We start from the raw sequence: 18,848 nt of genomic DNA, 5'->3' as shown, positions 1-18,848 counted from the left end.
ATATTTTGTTGTGCTCATCCAGTTTCCCAGTTCACACTTCCTTTCCTGCTGCTCTTTGCAAGCTGTGATGGACATGCCTCAGACCATATCTGTGCATAACTTTCCTACTCTACAAATACACTTTTGGGCAGAATTATAGTGTCTTGTGTTACAGGAGCTAAGGATCTTTTCTTAAATGGACACTGATAGGAACTATAAAATGATGACTTAGAAGCTATCGGGTGCAATCAAGTCTTCGAGTCATCATCATTTCAAATGTACTGCATCAGCCAAATGAAAGAATATTGTTTTGTTTAACTTGTTTAGAAGCTTTTACCTCTTAAAAAAGTATTGCTTGTGCTAGAACAGATGATAGGAAGGTAAAAGGTTTTTGTGGTGTTTATCTGTCTGCTGTTTTAAACAACTTCCCTGACTGCATTCTATTCTTACACAGAACTAAATTCATTAGAGGACTACAGGAACTAACCCACAGGCAGTAACTTAAAAAAAAAAATTACTGCAGAACTGATAGTTCATTCTTAAAACCAGAGAGATCCTTTTCTTGATCTACAGCCACAAATTTGGTACCTGAACACTCCGTGCTCGTGTGTCACTCTGTGACCAGGATATGCATTGTTTTTCATGCTGCATCACTCAAGCAAATCCAAATGTTCCCTGGAATGTGATGCATCAGCTTCACCAGCCTCTCCCTTGCACCAAACAGCTCAAGGAACAGTTCCGAGCTTCAGGCATGTGAGATTTACAGCCTGATTCCAAACACACTGAAGTCTACAGGAGTCTTTGTTAAGACAGGTGGCTTTAGACCAGTCTCCTCAAATGTCTTTGCTGGTTGAGTGATGAAAGGGCTCCATTTAAATGGGTACCCTAAAAATGGATTAAGTGACTGCATTTAGGATAAACCCAGAAGCACAGGTACAGATTTAGGGTATATGTGAAAGTAAAAATAAACATTTCTTAACAGGATAAGGAACAGTGACAAATTTAACCCAAATTCTGTTTTCAAAACTCCCTCCAAACAATTGAATCCCATTGAAGACTTTGATTTAGATTCTTCAAATGACTAACACCACATGATCCTATAATTTTTCAGTCTTCCTCTGTTAAAACTATCATTGTTTTGACTGGAGTGGCATAACATGTAGGGGAAAAACCCCTAATGCAGAGCTGAATGAATGAAAGACATAGAGCAAGCTGATTTCACAGGACTACTGCAGTGACCTTTTGTGCTCTCTTCAGTCTTCCCCAGGGTTGATTTCCCTGTTTTGGTGGAAGATCTGCCCTAAGGGCTCACACAGGCTGGGGACAAGGTAATCTTTCAGCTGCACTTGGTTCTCTTTCCTTGCCCTTCCCCTGCACTGAACAGGCAGGCAGGGAGTGGAACCTTTCCCTGCTCAACAGCCTGGGGAGTTTCTGCTCCCACCTCACTCAGCGTTTACGTGTTTGTGCCGTACACAAAGGGCACGTTTATTTGTTTACATGCACGTGTGCATTGCTTTTGCCTCAGGGGGTAAACGCAGCCAGGAGGAGAAGAGCTGTGGAACAGTGGAAGTGGAGCAGGAAGGCAGGAGGTTCCCTACATCACTAACATTCTCCCCCAGACCTCTAAAAGCTTACCTGCAGGCAGGTATTACACTGGCTTGATTACACAGGCATTAAATGGTAAATCCAGTGCAATATCTTGATGGAAGTAGCCCATTATTAGATAAATTCATATTTAATTTTACTAAAATAACACTGCACTGACTGAAACCCAGTCTTACTAAACTTAATTTCTGTAGCTGACATAGTTTATTTCAAGACATGCCTTCAGGTATTAGTCTGAACTTATGAGTATTTAAACATACATAAAACCTTATCTTTCAATTTTTAAATACTTTAAATTTTTAACTATTTTAAATATTTTAAAACATTTTAAAATTTTTTATTTTTTAAAATATTTTAAAATATATTCTTACACTGAGATATAAACTCAAACAAGACAGCTTTGAAATCTGCTGCACTGTCTTTAACATTTTGTAGTTTGGGGGTGGGTTGTTTTGTGTTTTAGGGCTAAGTTTAACAAGGGTCACTTGGAAGGCAAGAGCCAAGAACATCAGGGAGTGCTGTTCTGCTTTTTGTTATTACATGCCTGCTGCTGTTTGGCCGTGTTTTAACAACATCTGCTGAATGCAAAAACAAACAAACAAAGAAAACCACAAAAAATCCAACCAAACAAAAACCACCCAAGTATAAAAGACCCAAATGATGATTTCTTTCCACATAGTAGGAACTACCAATATAAAATAACTGCTGTTAAAGTGGGTTCTGGTATTTTTTTTTTATTAACAAAAAAACTTTTTTTTTTTTTCCAGGAGGGGGGAAAACCCTGGGACAGGTGGATTCTGCACCCTTACACGTTCAAACCTTGACAAGATACTGAGCAGTCTGACATAGTTGTGCTTTGAATGATGGACTAGATGATCTCCAGAGGCCTCTTCCAACCTAAGCTGTATGTCATGACACTGTTTACGTGCTCACATATACACACCAGGAGCCACAGGTGTATTGCTTTTGCAATACAGAAATAAACTATTCACAAATGCACCCTTGTGCAGCTAAAAATAAACACGGTGTGAATGGAATATGTAGGTTATACAGTAGAGCTGCCACACACGTAAACTAATACGAAGTGCATCTTCCAAGCAATTACCATCCCCACACATGATGGGTTTTACCTTTCTTTGAGGCCATCTGACAGAGGCATCAGCTGCAGGGCACTGTGCCAAGCACTGCTTAAAACGTCCTGCAAGTCACAAAGCACTTGGCACAGGGTTCATCTCTAAAAGGAGTTGTTTCTGCTTGAGTACACCATTCTAGTTTCTAGGAACTGCTAAGATACACCAGGCACTGCCAGTTAAACCGCTTTTGTATATACTACTGTCCCTATTTGCACTGTGCAACATTTCAGAGATCCTCCTTTGTAAAAACAAGAGCTCCTTGTGCCATCTGTCCTGCAATCAGACAGCAACCCTACCTCAGCCTCTGAGATGGTTCTCTGTTTGCTTTGGTACCCCTGAATTTGTTCTGCACAACGGGAAAAAAAGCTCCAAATCACATTCCTGGAAAAGACTGGATTTTTTTGCATACTGCTGCACTTTTGTACAACAGGTTATTAGCATGGATTTAAGTAACAAAAATAGAATGCAGGATTCCTCTTACGTCATTCAAGATACATTATTCAATGCCAAGATGAAAAAGATATTTGCTTGAAGGCAAACACTTATATTGTACATTTTAATACTTTAAGCCCACATATTCCTTTTTTTTTTTTTAATTCCTTTACTGTGTTTGAAAACTGGGGGTATTGCACATGCCTGGTACGCTCCCACTATTATGTACCATTTTCTCATAAAAGGAATATTAACATCATTATTTCCACAGACTTATCTACACGGGGCACTGAATCATCTGTAGCTGAAGCAGTGTGCATTGTTTCACTTACAGTATCCCTGGGCACTCCTCACACGAGTCCTGGATTCCCGCCTGGAGGAGCACTGGCTTCTCGGAGGATTTAAAAACCACTTCTGAGCTGAAAGAAGAAACAGACAAGCCAGTAAGATTTCAAAATGCGTTTAGTTAACAAGATAAAACTCCAGGAGACGCTTAAATTTTTTTTTTTACGGGTAGTGTTCCAGTTTGATTTGGTACCTAGTTTGATTTGAGTCACCCCGCATCAGGAGCTGTGGGGCACCTCAACCCCCTTCCACTGAAGGAGGAGGGCTCCTTTTTGTGGTGTTTGGGATAAAAGAGGGCTGAATGCAGGGATACCTCTGGGAGAAGAGGGGGTGAGGCGGAGCTCCGGGGCCGCGGGGTCCCCGGTTCCCGAGCGGGGAGGGACGGCTGAGGGACACGGGGCTGTGAGGGGCGATGGAGCCCCGGGGGTGGCTGAGGGGCAGCTCCTGGGGCACTGGGCACAGCACGGGCAGGGCACTCACCCACCGAACGCACCCTTCTGCATCAGGGAATAACGCTGCGGCTCCTCACTGCTCTCCCGCTTGCCCGTCCTGCAGGGGAAGGGTTGAGTTTTGCCCCCCGGTGCCAGGGCTGTGACGAGGGGGGACCCCCGCGCCCCTCCTTGCCCTGAGGGGGGGGGTGTGTGCTGTGGGGCAGCTCGAGGCCTCAGGGCCGCACCTGGAACCTGCAGCACACCTGGAACCTGCAGCACACCTGAGACCGCCCAGCCCTGATGGGCTGCAGGGTCCGTGTCCATAGCTCTGTGCCCGCACCTGAAACCTGGAACACACCTGAACCCGCTCAGCCCTGATGGGCTGGAGGCTCTGCGCGGTATCTCTGCCAGGAGCTTCACTGCGCCCTGATGTTCCAGCCTGAGGGAACAGAGCAGCTCCTGAAACGGCTCCTGAAGCTGCCGGGCACCCCCGGGCACATTTGGGTGAAGCGTGGCGATCCCAAAGAGGATTACGATTGCCCAGCACAGCTGAGGTAAGTGCCCTGCCACAGGGGAGGCAGGCGGGACCTGCTGCCTCTCCCTTGGCAGGAACCCAGCTTTAGGAATGACCAGAGGCTGCGCTGGCACAACCGGCCACTGGAGAGGCACTGATGTATAGGAGAGCAGGCTTGTTAGTTCTGCTCATCGAGAAGTAATTTACTGCAGTTTATTTTCACTTGGTGAATCAGAACCGCTCTCCCCAGCGTTCCCTTGCGCTGTCAGGTGCAGTGGTAGCTGCTTTCCTTTGCCAGCACTGCCCACTCTCCAGCCCAGGTCTGCTGGGGGGCTGCCATGGGAAGGTTATGCTGTCAAGGTGTCCCAGGGGTGATCTCGTCTCAACAGCTGTGACTGCAGAAGAGGAAGGAAACCATTTGTTTTAAGTGTCCAAAGGAGAAAAGTGCATTATGGGGGAGGAAGGAAGAGATAAGGGCAATACAGCCCGCAAAAACCTGGGATTGATTGATTGATTGATTGATAGATAGATAGATAAATAAATAAATAAATAAATAAATAAATAAATAAAACTGCACTGAAGGGAAGGAGAGAGTGATCACGAATGGGATTTACAGAGCAAACAGACCAGAATTAGGCAATGGGAAGAAAGGGAAGCTGAAATGTGTTGTGCAGGGTAACTAAGATGGGAAGGAATCATGGACTGGGGTGATGGGAGAGGGAAAGAAGAGGGGAGAGCCAGATGGAATTGTCTGTATGTAAAACAGAGGGAGAGCTTTGTGAGTGAGCAAAACAGATGCCTGTGCTGGGCAATGAGCCTGGGCTTACTCTGTTCCTTATTACTAGGCTACAGCATACACCGGAAGATCAAATGACAAGCAATTTGGAAGGATTTAAATGGAAAGCAAGAATGAAAAAGGGGTCAGGGTGTAAAGGATACAGATGCAAAAATCAAGGTGCAAAAGGGTTTAGCATCACTTAGTCACTGAGCACTTTAACATTTACAAAGCGATTCCATGGGGTTTATTACAATTATTTACTCAGGTAAGTGGTTTACCAGGGCCACAGAGGATAATTGCTTATTCTTGGTTTCCCACCTTGGCTGAGCAGTCGATGGTTCTGATTGTTCCCACCTCCACCATGCCAGAGCTCCCGTGGGATCAGGGAGTGTCTCACGGCTCCCCTGGTTTGGTCAAGGGATATCAGGAGCTTCTGAGGATGAGGGGGGTGACTGTGTGTGTGTGTGTGTGTGTGTGTGCACCCCCACACCATCACAAGTATCTGTGTATTTACAGCAGGTTAGCTTTTCTCCTGTTATCAGTTCCTTTCTTCACTTGGGTGACAAAGGTCCTTGAATTGCTTCTAAAGTCTCCTGCCCTGAAAACACAGGATGGAATTTTGTCTGTATGTCTTGCACAAACCTTCCACTCCCAGCAATGTTAAAAGAATGCTATGGCTGCAAATTCAAGTAGAGGGCTGTGTTTGTAAGGTTGTTAAATACAAAAGAAGAAGCCATTGGAAGATAAAAGCCCACCAAGCAGGGGAAAACCCAACTTTATTATTTCATACCAAGTCTGATCCGTTCTGACACAGCAATTAACACCTCTGCTTTTGTCCCTCATTTATACGGATTTTATTTATGAAAATATTTTGGCAAGCATTTGATATTCGACAACCAAGAAAGACCTTTTTGCCATTTCACCAACAAGGTCTTAAAATAATATTCCCGAGGTTAATTTATCTGACCCAGTTATGTTTTTTAACAGCAGCAACTTACTCAGGCAAAATCTGAGTATTTGCAACATCCAGTCTGGCTTTTTCTCTGCCCATTCTTTACAGTAATATGCTTGGTTTAAATCTATTCCTTCCAGTCTCTGGAATGTTTTGTTTCCTTTTACCTTTTCTCTCTCTTCTTTTTTTTTTTTTTTTAAATTTTTTTTAAAGCTGTCTTCTCTTTGGTTTTGTTTAGCTCCTTTTTTCCATTACAGTTCTGTCCCTCTGCAATGGTTTCCCTCCCTCTCCCACTGCTGCACACGTTGTTGCTGTCCAGAACAGATAAGGACCTTGTGACAGAGATCCTTTGTTGGCCTTTTTTTTTTTTTTTGGTCAGAAAAGTGCAAAATACAACCTCTTTAATCAAAGGACGTTCCAGCCAGTTACACTCCTCAGTTCTTCAGAGCAAACTCATATACTCAGACTTTGTTACAAACAAGTTCAAACCAAAGTCAAGGTCAGAAGGACGGCATTAACAGAGCTCATTTCCCCCGTCACTTACCCTGTTTCATATGTACTTTTTTCACATGTGATGTACTGAAATGCTCACGCTTTTGGTGTTGCTAACAGAAGGCAGATGTGAGGGGGTAGGTGCAAGGGAAGGCAGCACTGCCTGTAATTATGCTCTGTTAGGTAACATTTGACTGTGGGGAGACCTTGTTGCTGTCTGTCTCTGAAGATGTGCTTGTCACTTGGCAGCTTTAAAAATACACCTGCAGTTACATCCAGAATTATTTTACAGATCCTGTCACTCTGCAGGACACACAGATAGTGCTGGAAGTCAAAACTTGTCTTTTAAAGTTAATCTCTACATTCAATCAGGGGTGAACTCTGAGTGAACTGACTGGCTTTCGAAACATACTTTGCATTTCTGATACTATCTTCCTTCTTAAAAGTATTTTATAAACTGTTCTGTTTACCAAGATGCCAAACTAGTAAGATCCAGTCAGCTCTGAAGTAGAAAAGAGCAATCCCCTCACAGGGAGTAACCAGCAGTTCCACTGTGCAAGGAATTTTATCTCAATCAACAGGGGCAGGTCGGCTCCCTGCTATGGAAAAAATCAAGACACGAGTTAGTTGGTGTCTTCAAGATACTCTTCAGCAACCTCAGTAAACTTTCGTGACAAGTTTGACTTGTTTTCTTTCAAACCAGCAGGTTCTGGCATAAAGTGAACTAGGATTTAACTTATCATAGCTTCTCAAAGAGCGGGATGCCAAAAGCAAACCAGCATTACACCTCAGTGCACAGAACCACAGCTCAACACTCAGATGCACTGCCTCTCCCAGCCAAAACCCACCAGCTGCATTTCTTAGCCTGATTACATCCTTTCAAGTAATAGCTCCAAAGTCTGCAAAAAAGCCCCAAACAAGCAACTGAATTAATGTGTTGTTTGGCACACTTGGATAAACACACAGATTTACCACAAGACAGGGATCCATTCTGAATCGAGGGGGAAGCTGCTGTAGGTATTTCCTGAAGTGTGTGTTTCGCCTCTCAGACATCCTCGATTGCCTTTCTTTGTTGCTGCTGGAAAGAAACTCCTTTCTATTTCAAAGTTCACAGGTTTCAACTCACTCCAAAAATCCTCTTCTCACTGTGACTTCTGCTCCTGAATTTTCTGTCATTTTTCTCTTAATGGTGTTGGCCTGTCACTGTCATATTTAATTGTTCACATTTCAGAATAATACCATGGTAATATAACAGATAATGTCACCTCTTGTGCATTTGGAACAGTATCTAAGCCTCCCTTTGGTTGTATTTTATGTGGTTACTTTTGAAATGTGCTTAATTGGGAAGTATTGATATTCTTTGTCCTTAGTGACTTTCCCAACTCCTTGCAAGGAAATCCAGAGCTTATGTAATGTATTATTGTTGTGAGTACTGTTGGGGTTTTAAAATAATAGGTTAAGGATATAAAAGGAGAAAAACTTACAGGAAAAGATAATAACATTTCTCAGATTAGTTGATTCAGACTGAAAAATGGAAATTCTTTCAAAGGCGCTTCTTCACAGAAATTTCCTCTCACGTTATTTTTTAATGAATGTGAACCAAAGAAGAATATTAGGCACTGTAAATCTACAGGATGGGCCTGACCTTGAGGCTCAAGCTCAGGCAAATATTTAGCAAGTCTTTTAACTGCTATCTACAGCTGACAAAATATTCTAAGACACTCAACAAATTCTTTAGTAATACATTCCAATGTCATTACAATGCAGTGTCAAATAGCATTCCAAGCTGGATTTCATACACTGCTTCTGGGGTTTAGGGAGAAGAATATCACCTGGTTCTTTTAAAACACAGTCTTTGCCCTTCAGGTTTATTGAACTCTCAATATCAGCATGCTGAAACTCCTTGCTGCCTTGACTGGCAGCAGGGAAGGGTGAAGGGCAAAGAGCCAGAGGCTCTGCAGAGCTTCCCCAGCTCAATCACACCTCAGTTTTAAGGTGACATTGGTTACATTCTTCCTTCTCCCTTCCTGTTCTCCCTGATCCTATCCTCCACCTTCCTTGTCACTAGGAATATGATTCTCCAAATATTTGCTAAGCCTTTCTAGGGGCTGCAGTACAGTGATATAAGGAAAGTGAGAAGGTGAGGAATGATGTTTAGGGAATATTACAGACAGCTCACAAGGACACGGTGCTCTTACACCAATTAAAAGTTGGTGATTTCAGTGTGTTTTTGCCAAAACACTCGATATGGAGTAAAAACTGGCTATCCTTACCAGAGTTCTTCCTAAAACTATACCACAGTATCCATCCACACTGCCATTTAATGAACAAACCGGAAGGGTCAGGTCTGTCACATCAGCATGCAAAACCTGTGAGTCCCAACTGTACCTGAAAACAATGGAAGTGGCTGACTAGAGAAACAAGGGAAATTTTTTAATGCCTGTGTTTGGGGAGTTTATGCCAAGAAGTGCTTCAGGTCTTTAAAAGTCTGTGAAATGGTACCATGAGTAGAATTATAAAACCACAGAATGGTTTCATGTCGAAGAGACCTTAAAAATTATCTTGTTTCCCCCCTGCCATGGGCAGGGACACCTTCCACTAGCCCAGGTTGCTCCAAGCCCTGTCCAACCTGGCCTTGGACACTTCCAGGGCTGGGGCAGCCACAGCTTCTCTGGGCAACCTGTGCCAGGGCCTCCCCCCCCTCGCAGGGAAGAACTGCTTCCATATATAGCTCTGAAAACTCCAATTACCACATTAAACCCGAGAATGATTCATTTCCAACACAAGTTTTACGACAGGAATTTTAGGGGTACAGGTCTGGAACAGCCTGCCTTGGCACAATCCCAGCCTTTTTTCCTCCTCCGACCTCCATGATTTCTTGCGCAGAGCGGCAAAGAGCGAGTCGGGCTGTTCACCGAGCGCCAGAACAAACCACGCTGGGGGGACTCGGGAGCTTTAGGCTTTGGCTTTAAGGAATCAGGAGCCAAAAAAAAAAAAAAAAAAAAAAAAAAAGAGAGAGAGGGGAGGGGAGGAGGAGGCTGTGGCTGTCGGCGGTGGGATGCGCCGAGCCGAGCTGCCCCCTGTGCCTGCCCCGGTGGCCGTGCCCAGGTGAGCCGTGCCCAGGTGAGCCGTGCCCAGGTGAGCCGTGCCCCGGTGGCCGTGCCCCGGTGGCCGTGCCCAGGTGAGCCGTGCCCAGGTGAGCCGTGCCCCGGTGGCCGTGCCCCGGTGGCCGTGCCCAGGTGAGCCGTGCCCAGGTGAGCCGTGCCCAGGTGAGCCGTGCCCAGGTGAGCCGTGCCCAGGTGAGCCGTGCCCAGGTGAGCCGCGCTGTGCCACCCGCTGTCCCCGCACCGCGCCCCAGGATGCGGCGGCCGCCGCCAGCCCCGCCTCGCCGGTAGAGCTGCGGAAGGTAACGCTGCCGCCTCCTCCTGCTCCTTCTTCCTTCTGGATTTAGCTCTGCGTTCCTCTCACCCCGGCCCTTCTCCTCCCTAAGGCTCCCGTCACCTCCCCGTCCCCTTGGCACCGACCCCGCTGTCCCGCGGGGTCCCTTTGTGCTGCCGCTGAGCCCGGGTGCGTGTCACAGCCCCGCGGGTCTGGGGGTTGGCCTGGCAGGCTATTTTAGGGTTTTTAAGCGTTTCCCGGGAGCCGAGGCCGTTCCCATCTCCGTCCGCGGGGCTCAGATGTGTCCGTGTCCCACGGGCCGCGGGTTTGGGGCCGGTTTTAACCAAAGCCCGTAAGCAAGCCCTGCCTTTGGGAGCTGCCGGAACGCGCCGGCAGTGCGGCTGTTTCCCGGGCGCCGGGCAAGGCTGGGAATCCCTCCGGGTCATTCCCGGGATCGGCAGGAGCGGCTGTCCTGCCCAGCCTCCTGCTCCCGGCCTGGCTTTTCCCGGGGGGAAGCGGCGGGCGGGGTCCGGAGCATCCCTTTGCCCGCGGCTGCCTTGGGGTTGGAGCGTTCGGGGCGGTTTTCAGACGTGGAACTCCCTGGAAACACTCGTCCCGTTAAACCTTTGGCTCGGAGCTTCAGTCTTCTTGTTTCATAGATAGATCCTTAAATGAAACTTAGTGCCCTGAGCAGCGACAGAAGGTGAAATTAGGCGGTGCTTGGATGTCCCCGCCGTGTGTTCGGAGCGAGGACCCGGCTCCCATCCCGGCTGTCCGGCGTTCCCGCATCACCGCGGCTCCCACCGTGCCACGAGGGAACCTGGTGGGCGAACAGCTGCCCCCGCCTTTGGGCCGTCCCAGGGGATGTTCCAGAGCAGTTCCCGGTGCTCCGACCGCGGGGAGGTTTGACCCCTTCTCACTTGCAGCTATTCAGCCCTGAGGGTGGGGGATTGTTGCTCCCGCTTCCTTGCACAGCTCCTGCTTCCAGGAACCAGCTCGGGGAGCTAAAAGGAAACAACGAGGTCCGAAATGTTGGTATTGACAACATTTGACAATATCTCGCCTGTGGTGAGATGATGCTTTTATTGAATTTGAGAAGTTGCTACTGTAATTAATAAAGCTTTTTGTTTTATTCAGGGCTCGGAGATGGATTCACCAGAACGAGCCACAATTAGAAGTGAGCAGAAATCCAGGTAACTTGTGTTGCAAAGGTTATGTTTATGTGTCTGTGTGTCTATGTACACACACATATGTATTTATTTAAGTGTCTCAATGACAATCTGAAACCACAGGGGGCATAAACTACTGAATATTGGATACAAGAACATCATGCATGAAAAATTGAAGTGATTCCAGTAACTAGTTTCTCCACGGACCAAGTGGTTCATGCTCAGTTAAGCCGTTTGTGAGGAATGAATAATGAACTTCCTGAGAGGAAACAATTTGGGCTGAATGTAGCAGGCAGGGATGGGGGGTCATCAGACGCATTTTCTTTGTAGGCAGGAGCTGGCAACCCTGTCTACATTTATTTATTGCTTTGCCTGAGGCCATTTCAAGTTAAACACTGTAGTTTGAGTTAGACAGTTTCAGGTGCTTGTGAAACAAGAGGTGTTAAACATCCATGTCACCAGGAATTGAAAGATCTGTAAAGGTAGTTGGGAAGTCAGGGGTGTTTTGAGATTCTGTGTTACTGAAATCCCTGTTTGTACAGAAGTGATTTCGCTGTATGGTTTAAAAGCATTTTCACTTCTCTGCTGAGTAATCAAGAAGGATTGTCCTGACAGTTCCCTGTGCTGGTTTGTGCAGGGAGTGTGGACACAGCACAGATTCACCTCTGAGAGGGATCTGTGGGTAGTAACATCTGAGCAGTGGGTTGGATGGACCCTTGATCTGAACCAGCATGACTGCTGTGTTCACATATCCTGCACTGAGCACAAACGAGAATGGAGATACTGCTGCTTCCCAGGAAAATAACCAAAACATCGTTTCTTTGAAGCATCATGCCTTCGGGATGAGCAGGAAATGCGCTGTGCACAAGGAATTTTTGTTTTCTGTTTTCCAGGAAGTTCCTGAAGAGCCTGGTGCGGAAGCAGCCGCGGGAGCTGCTGGTGGTGCTCGGGACGGGCGTGAGCGCCGCGGTGGCCCCGGGAATCCCGGCCCTGTGCTCCTGGAGGAGCTGCATCGAGGCCGTACTGGGAGCAGCCGAGCAGCTGGAGGTGCTGCACCCCGGGGACGTGGCGGAATTCCGCAAGAAGGTCACCAAAGAGAGGGACCTGCTCGTGGTTGCCCACGATCTCATCAGGAAGATGTCACCGGTGAGCGTGTCTGTGACCTCTGCTCGTTTCTAAAACTACTTTGTGCTTTTATTTGGTTACCAAAACTTGACCTTTTTTCTGGTGAAAATGGCCATTTTGTGGGCAGTCACGTAACACACCGTATGTTTTGGAGAGCCTAAAACATCCCTGGGTTTTAGTGTGAGTCAGCTTTCATCAGAATTAATGCAACCAGGAGTCCTGACTGTTAAATATTCCCTGTGATTCACTTCTGGGAAATGAAAGGGGAATTTGCAGCTCTGTGGAAAAAACTAGGAGGACCCTGAAAATACAGGTGGGCCCTGACCCTACTGATGGCCTTGGCCACACAGAGTGAATCACTTCCCTAAGGACAGTCCCTACACGCCCAGGTTCTCAGCCATCCACTGAGTTTCCAGAGGCTCTCAGACTCTGTTAAGCCCTTTGCCAAGTCTTCCTTTTTGCTGAAATATTCAGGGTGACAGACATAGCCCCAAGTGTAGGCTGTGGGGGATGTTTTGCAACATGTGGGCAGCCTCTCTACAGGCCCAGTGTAATAATTACCCCACTGTTGAGGGGACTCTGTCTGTGTTTATGGTAGATTTAATCATTAATAACAGTTTTCTCAGCCAGGAAGGGAAAAACAGAAAAAAAGAAATTTCCACCTTCAATAGTATATCCCAGACTCTGAATCCAGGGAATGGTCATTTTAGTGCTGTTTTCTTGTACCTGTGTTACAAGGCTCTCTTGAGAAACCCAGCCTAATGTTTGGAGCTACACTGAGTGGAGGCAACACTGGAAAATAAATTGGGATTTATTTTGGGTGCTTTTGCTTGGTGTGCTGTGCAAGCCCTCTGTGCTCTGGCATTAAGTATCCAGGTGAAGTGGGTTCCTGTGGGAGGCAGGGATCACAGAGCTGATGAAGTGTTCCTCTGCTCTCTCCTCAGCGTACTGGGGACACGAAGCCCAACTTCTTCCAGGATTGCTTGATGGAGGTGTTTGATAACTTGGAGCAGCACATCCAGAACCCTGTGGTCCTGCAGTCCATCCTGAGGCTCATGGAGAGAGGCACAATGGTTCTGACCACAAACTATGATAATTTGCTCGAGATATTTGGTCAGCAACAGGGCAAACCTATGGAATCTTTAGACCTTAAAGACAGGGATAAGGTATGATGAGAGCAGTAAAATTAGTAGATTTCATATAAGACAAGGCAGCTGGAAAGCTTCATTTAAAGATGTTTTCCTGTTTAAACAGTGTCAAGACTAAAGCTTGTTAATTGGTAGAGCATGTCTATAAGCTGCAGCAGATGCCCAGACATTTCTTTTATGTGTCTCTTTATTCTGAGTAATCTGGTAACAGTCACCAAGGAGAATTTCAGTGACCCATTTATTGACCAGTTCCCCACATTCGCTGTGAAAAACCCACAGATTTATTTAACTTCTGTGAAATTGTTAAAATCCCAAGCAGGATTTCACCTGGCTGGTGAAATTGTGCTGTTCATACCTGGAATTTGCTGCTTGGTCGAATGCTTGTTTAGCCCCAAAAGGCAGAGACAGCTGCAGGATCAGCTGTCACCTCTTTGTTATGATTTCAAGTGAGCTGTGTGATTAGCAATTACAATCTCTTGCTGCAGGGAAGTGCAAAAGGAGTTATTGCTGCTTTAAATGGTTTATAAGTCAGTCCAGCTGTTTAGTTTTCCAGGATCCTGGTGATTGTGGTCCATTATAACTGCATGATTTGCTTCAGGTTCTTCAGTGGGCGAGAGGCCACGTAAAATATGGAGTTCTTCACATTCACGGCTTATACACAGATCCCTGTGGAATGGTGCTCGATCCCTCGGGATATAAGGATGTTACTCAGGATCCTGAAGTCATGGTTTGTGTGATCTTTACATTTTTTACCATGTTTTGCCGAACTGTTTTATCGTAATCACTGCAGACATGTTACCTAAGGCTGGGGCTGTGTGGGGTCATATAAACGAAATACTTGGGGCCCAGAGAAATGATTCAGAATTATTCAGAAAGGCAGCTGTGTTGCCAGGGCAGTGCCCTCATATACTCCTGGTAAATCACAGTCAAACCCCTCAGCTGGATGTCTCAGTTGCAGTTCTTTGTATTTGTCTTAGGAAAGAACAGGAGCCTCAAAATACTGGACACCAGGACAAGGATTCATCACCATAAGATTGCTTGGATTCATGATTTAGGGGCTTAAACTGTTACCAGCTCTGGATCTTGGACTGAATGTCGTATCTTAGCTGGTTTAGGAACTCAAACATTTGGTCAAGAATATTAATTCTCCTTATTTACAGACTGACCTAATGGGAGCCCAGTATTCTGTCATCACAATTCTTTCAGTTTAATTTCCCTTGCTGGCAACACTTATGTGTCTGTTTGAACTTCACAGAATGGCCTGGGTTGGGAGGGACCTTAGAGGTCACCTAGTTCTAACCCCCATGTATTTGTATAACTTGGATTTTTTTTCTTTTTTTGGTAGAAACAATAGTTACAAAATGTCAGTTTGGCCTGGTCCTAAAACATTTGCTTCTTTCAGCTCCCTAGTGAAGGTTCTGCTCTGGTGCTCCTTTTCAGCCTGGCTTATTTCAGAAGTCCTGACCTTGGCTTTGCCTGCTGAAGTAAATGTGGCTTTTGTTTGTTTCTGTGCCTTCACAGGAAGTTCTTCAGAACTTGTACCGGACCAAGTCCTTCCTGTTTTTGGGCTGTGGGGAGACTCTGCGTGACCAGATATTCCAAGCCCTTTTTCTTTACACAGTAAAGAACAAAGTGGATTTAGAGCATTACATGTTGGTGCTTAAAGAAAACGAAGACCACTTTTTTAAGCTGCAGGCAGACATGCTGCTGCACGGGATAAAGGTGGTGTCCTACGGGGACTGCTTCCAGCAATTCCCAGAGTACGTCCAGGATCTCACTGCTCAGATCTGCAAGCAGAGGAGCCCAGGTAAGGAAAACCCAGGGCACGTGGCCTCCTCACCAGCACGGGCTGGACTGAACAGGTGCCCAGCAGTGCCCTGTGTGAGCCCTGCACAAGGTGCTGACCTCGTGTGCAGCTCCTTGGCTCCTGAGGGACATGCAGGCTTGGAATACGTGGCCAAACTGTGACCAGATCTGTTTTTTGGGAATCTGTGGATTTTGGAGGTCTGTGGATTCTTGCAACTCTAATCTTGAATTCTGAATTTGCCTTTTTGCTAGCATTTGGTAAAGATGTTCACTTGGTGGATTTTTTTGGCGTGAACTATTCCAGCCTACTGAGTGTTATATTACCTGAAATCTGACGTGTCAGGAGACTGAAGGAATTGAAGGAATTACCTGGTGGGATAACCTGTTTGAGCCACAGTATCTGATCAAGCATAGAATGGGAAATTAAATCCGTGCCTCCAATAAATGTTGGGCTTATCACAGTCAGGGCTGATGGGGAGAAACAACTCTGTCACAGGAAAGAGATTCCTTTCATGTTTTCCAAACAAGGACTGGTCTGCTATGGTTTATCCAGAGAACTGAGCAAAATAACTAAATGACCTTGGGAAGAATTACTATTTGTCAGCTCTTTTATTTATCAACTCAGTGAAACTGTTTTGTCTAAAATTACTCCAAGTGGTGCAGAGCAGGAACCTTCCCCTTGCTCCCCCGGGAAGAAAACTGCAGGTGCATGCCCAAACTATAGCCTGCTTTTTGTGACCTGATGAATATTCCAGTTAGACTGCATGATGTTTTTCTTTCCATGGAGGCTAGAAAAAAATATTTAGCTCAGCATGGAGGTTTCAGGACGTTTATCTGCAGTGTAGACAACTAAAAGTAAGTTGGTGTGCAGTTCCAGACACTGAACTCAGCCTGCTGGTGTTGATGGATGTACTTTTCATAGTCTGAGCAGTACCTAGAGCCTGTTCAGTCTGGAGAATCCAACTTAGTGCAGAGCAGCCAGGGAGGAAGACAGGTTTGCTTAAGGTCTAAATGGAAATGACTGCAAAATGCTCCCCTTTTCCTTGGGAATTCCTGATTGGCATCAGACGTGAGAAGAGGGACCTTACTCAGACTTGAAAGCCTTGTGATCTCAGTTACAAGGTCTCTCCCAACCAAAAACCATTCGGGATTCTAAACACAACCTTGCTGTTTTGGGATGGTGCCTAAATTATAAAAGTTTTCTGCATGGTAACCTGTGCTGCTGCTCTCTCACACTTCTCTAGATGCTGATCGGGTGGACAGCACAACCCTGCTGGGTAAGTAACATTTTTACTGTCTCAGAAAGTTCCATAATCCTACCAAAGAGAGAAAAATACATCTCTTGTTTCCAAAGTAACTAAATGATTACTGTGCACCGCTCTACTTTACCTCCCAAAGTCTGCTGCACGCTCTCTTTTTTCCCCTCTGATTTTCTTTCTGCTTATCAGCAGGTAACTGCTGGGTTTCAGCTGTCAATCAAATGATAAATGATAGAAAGGAAGAGCTCCAGGAAATGTATATAAAAAGTTATTAATGCTGCCTAGAGTACTCTAAGGTAATACTAATATCCATGAGGTTTTGACTTAGATTTCCAAGCACAGGTTTCTGTTCCAAAGCCTTCCTTAAGGAGGTCTGGAAGACTGAATCTAAAGCGTGTGGTACTGACGGTGAATCTTCAGCTAAGCTGTTCAGGGACTTTGTGATACTTCACAGAATAAGCTGAGCAATAATACATTCCAGTTTATGGTGTAAAATAGCAAAACTTCCCTTTGAAACAATGTAGAAAGATCCCACTCCTGAGAGCTCTGTGCTGCTGCAGGGGAACATCAGAAGTGCATAAAAGTAGTATTCCATTACTGTGCAGGAGCATCTTAGGCAGTGCAGGAGGAGAACCCCCCACTCTTTCCCAACCACGGAGCACACAAGGTCCCAGACACCTGTGGGCAGGTGTAAAGTCAGAGATTAGGTTTGTAATTCCAACTGGATCTTAGGCTTACTTGTCTTGCAACTGAGTTCACGAATCCCATTTTCAATAAAGTAAAATTAGGCATCAGTAAAGGAGAAACCAAAAACTTGAGCACAATTTATTCTTAACATAAAGCTCCTTACAGGTGATTTTAGCTCCTGTTTACTTGTAATTTGGAATACAGACCAAGTAAAACAGACTTTCAGCAGGGTTAGTGTTATATATAATTCAGAATCCAAACCCAAGAACCTCACGGGACCAGGACTGTGTTTACCTTTGTATCTGGTGCTTGTAGTAAAAATTACACCAAGCACATGTATGTAGCAACAATTTGGGGTTTTTTTCCTTTTCCCTCCCCAGGAACTTCATGTGTGGACTGTGCTAAAAGGAAGCTGGGAGAAAGTGGCACTGACTCTCCTAAGAGGATCAAGCAGTCAGATACACCCACTAGTGAATGAAAAAACCCCAAACACCCAAAGCCCACCCCAGAAGCTTTTTAACAGTAGGTGTTTTACGTCTGCTGCATGGAAAGTTTTGAGCCGGTATTTCCATGGTTTTAAGTGGAATAAAACTGTACATATTAGCCTTTCCTTTCTAAAGCTGTAAATGTGATGTGTGTGAAGCTGGAGCCACCGGTCACTCCCCTGGCAGGGCCAGACCCTCAGGCTGTACCTGCAGGGTCAGACAAGTGGGTGCAACTTTTCTCAAGCCCTTTGGACCAGACTCTGCTCAGGTGAAGCCACAAGAGAAGTAACTGGAATCTACCAAAATGCCCTTTGGCACAGCAGCCTGTGAAACCAAGGGGTTTCAGTTCCTTTCCCATCAGCTGGACCGTGGAGGCTGAACTCCAGGGGTCTGTCAGCACAAGGCTGCTTCCAGGCTTCAGATCCCTAAACCCTGAGGAACAGGAAGTGGTGTTCCACGGTTATGGAGCCCACAGCACAGTGACCCACCTGCTTTTCACTTTCAGCACGAGGGTTTGTTTTCCTCAGTCTGGTGAGGCAGGAAGGGCTGTGCCAGTGCTGTATCCACAGGGACAGCCCCAAGGCCCACAGGGCTCCCTGACCTCTCTGCTGGGGGTTTCTGTGGACATGTTTTACATGCTGTTACACCACAGGCTGTGCTGCCCCTTGCCTTGGACAGCAGGTGACAGAGTCCTGCTGCAGTGGAATGAAGCCCAGTCAGTATCCTGGGATGGATCTGCAGACAATTCCTGGTGTGGACCTTTGCTGTGGGTTGAACTACTCTAAGGGTGAAGGTGGGGCACTGCAGCACCTCTTTGCCCCAGGGACTGGTACTTCTCCCACTGGGGCACCACACAGACAGAATTATTACTTGAGTGGCTTGGAAAAGCTGATCCCACAGAGGGGCATGTTCAAGGCTGTTGGCGATTCCATTGCCCAGGGCTCTTTTTCTACTTCATTCATAACCTTTTTTTTTTAAAATGGGAGTAAGGTACTTACTGAAAACCAACCTGTTGACCATGACATTACCCTGTTTTGCTCAAGCTGTGTAACGAATTTGGAAGGACATCTCTGAAGGTGACATACACTCTTTCAATAAAATATTTAAAGTAAACTGTTCCTGTGTAGCAG

General features: G+C 46.0%; 1 protein-coding gene across 4 annotated transcripts; it reads left to right on the top strand.

Moving 5' to 3' along the window:
- The first annotated feature begins 10,008 nt into the window (after positions 1 to 10,008).
- Positions 10,009 to 18,836, top strand: FAM118A (family with sequence similarity 118 member A). Of its 4 annotated transcripts, XM_017826614.1 has the most exons (9): positions 10,491 to 10,942; positions 11,177 to 11,232; positions 12,102 to 12,354; positions 13,278 to 13,499; positions 14,080 to 14,208; positions 15,003 to 15,288; positions 16,532 to 16,564; positions 17,614 to 17,755; positions 17,854 to 18,836. In XM_017826614.1, exons 1-8 carry the CDS (start codon positions 10,904 to 10,906, stop codon positions 17,709 to 17,711), a joined length of 1,116 nt encoding a protein of 371 aa, XP_017682103.1. In that variant the 5' UTR covers positions 10,491 to 10,903; the 3' UTR covers positions 17,712 to 17,755; positions 17,854 to 18,836. The 4 variants fall into 4 exon arrangements, with proteins under 4 accessions (XP_017682104.1, XP_017682103.1, XP_017682102.1 ...); XM_017826615.1 differs by lacking the exon at positions 10,491 to 10,942 and adding an exon at positions 10,009 to 10,067 and having other exon boundaries at positions 17,614 to 18,836; XM_017826613.1 differs by having other exon boundaries at positions 17,614 to 18,836.
- Positions 18,837 to 18,848: the final 12 nt, after the last annotated feature.

The sequence above is a fragment of the Lepidothrix coronata genome, unplaced genomic scaffold (genome assembly GCF_001604755.1).
Source record: "Lepidothrix coronata isolate B3197 unplaced genomic scaffold, Lepidothrix_coronata-1.0 Scaffold129, whole genome shotgun sequence".
Taxonomy (NCBI): Eukaryota; Metazoa; Chordata; class Aves; order Passeriformes; family Pipridae; genus Lepidothrix; species Lepidothrix coronata.
The sequence above is the reverse complement of the archived record's forward strand: the minus strand, read 5'-3'. Positions and strand labels throughout refer to the sequence as shown.

Bases quoted from the DNA above. Each gene is read 5' to 3' on its own strand.
- FAM118A (XM_017826614.1), top strand. From the start codon at position 10,904: ATGTTCCAGAGCAGTTCCCGGTGCTCCGACCGCGGGGAG. The intron at 12,355-13,277 runs GTGAGCGTGTCT...CTCTCTCCTCAG, and splicing joins TCATCAGGAAGATGTCACCG to CGTACTGGGGACACGAAGCC. The intron at 14,209-15,002 runs GTTTGTGTGATC...GTGCCTTCACAG, and splicing joins CTCAGGATCCTGAAGTCATG to GAAGTTCTTCAGAACTTGTA.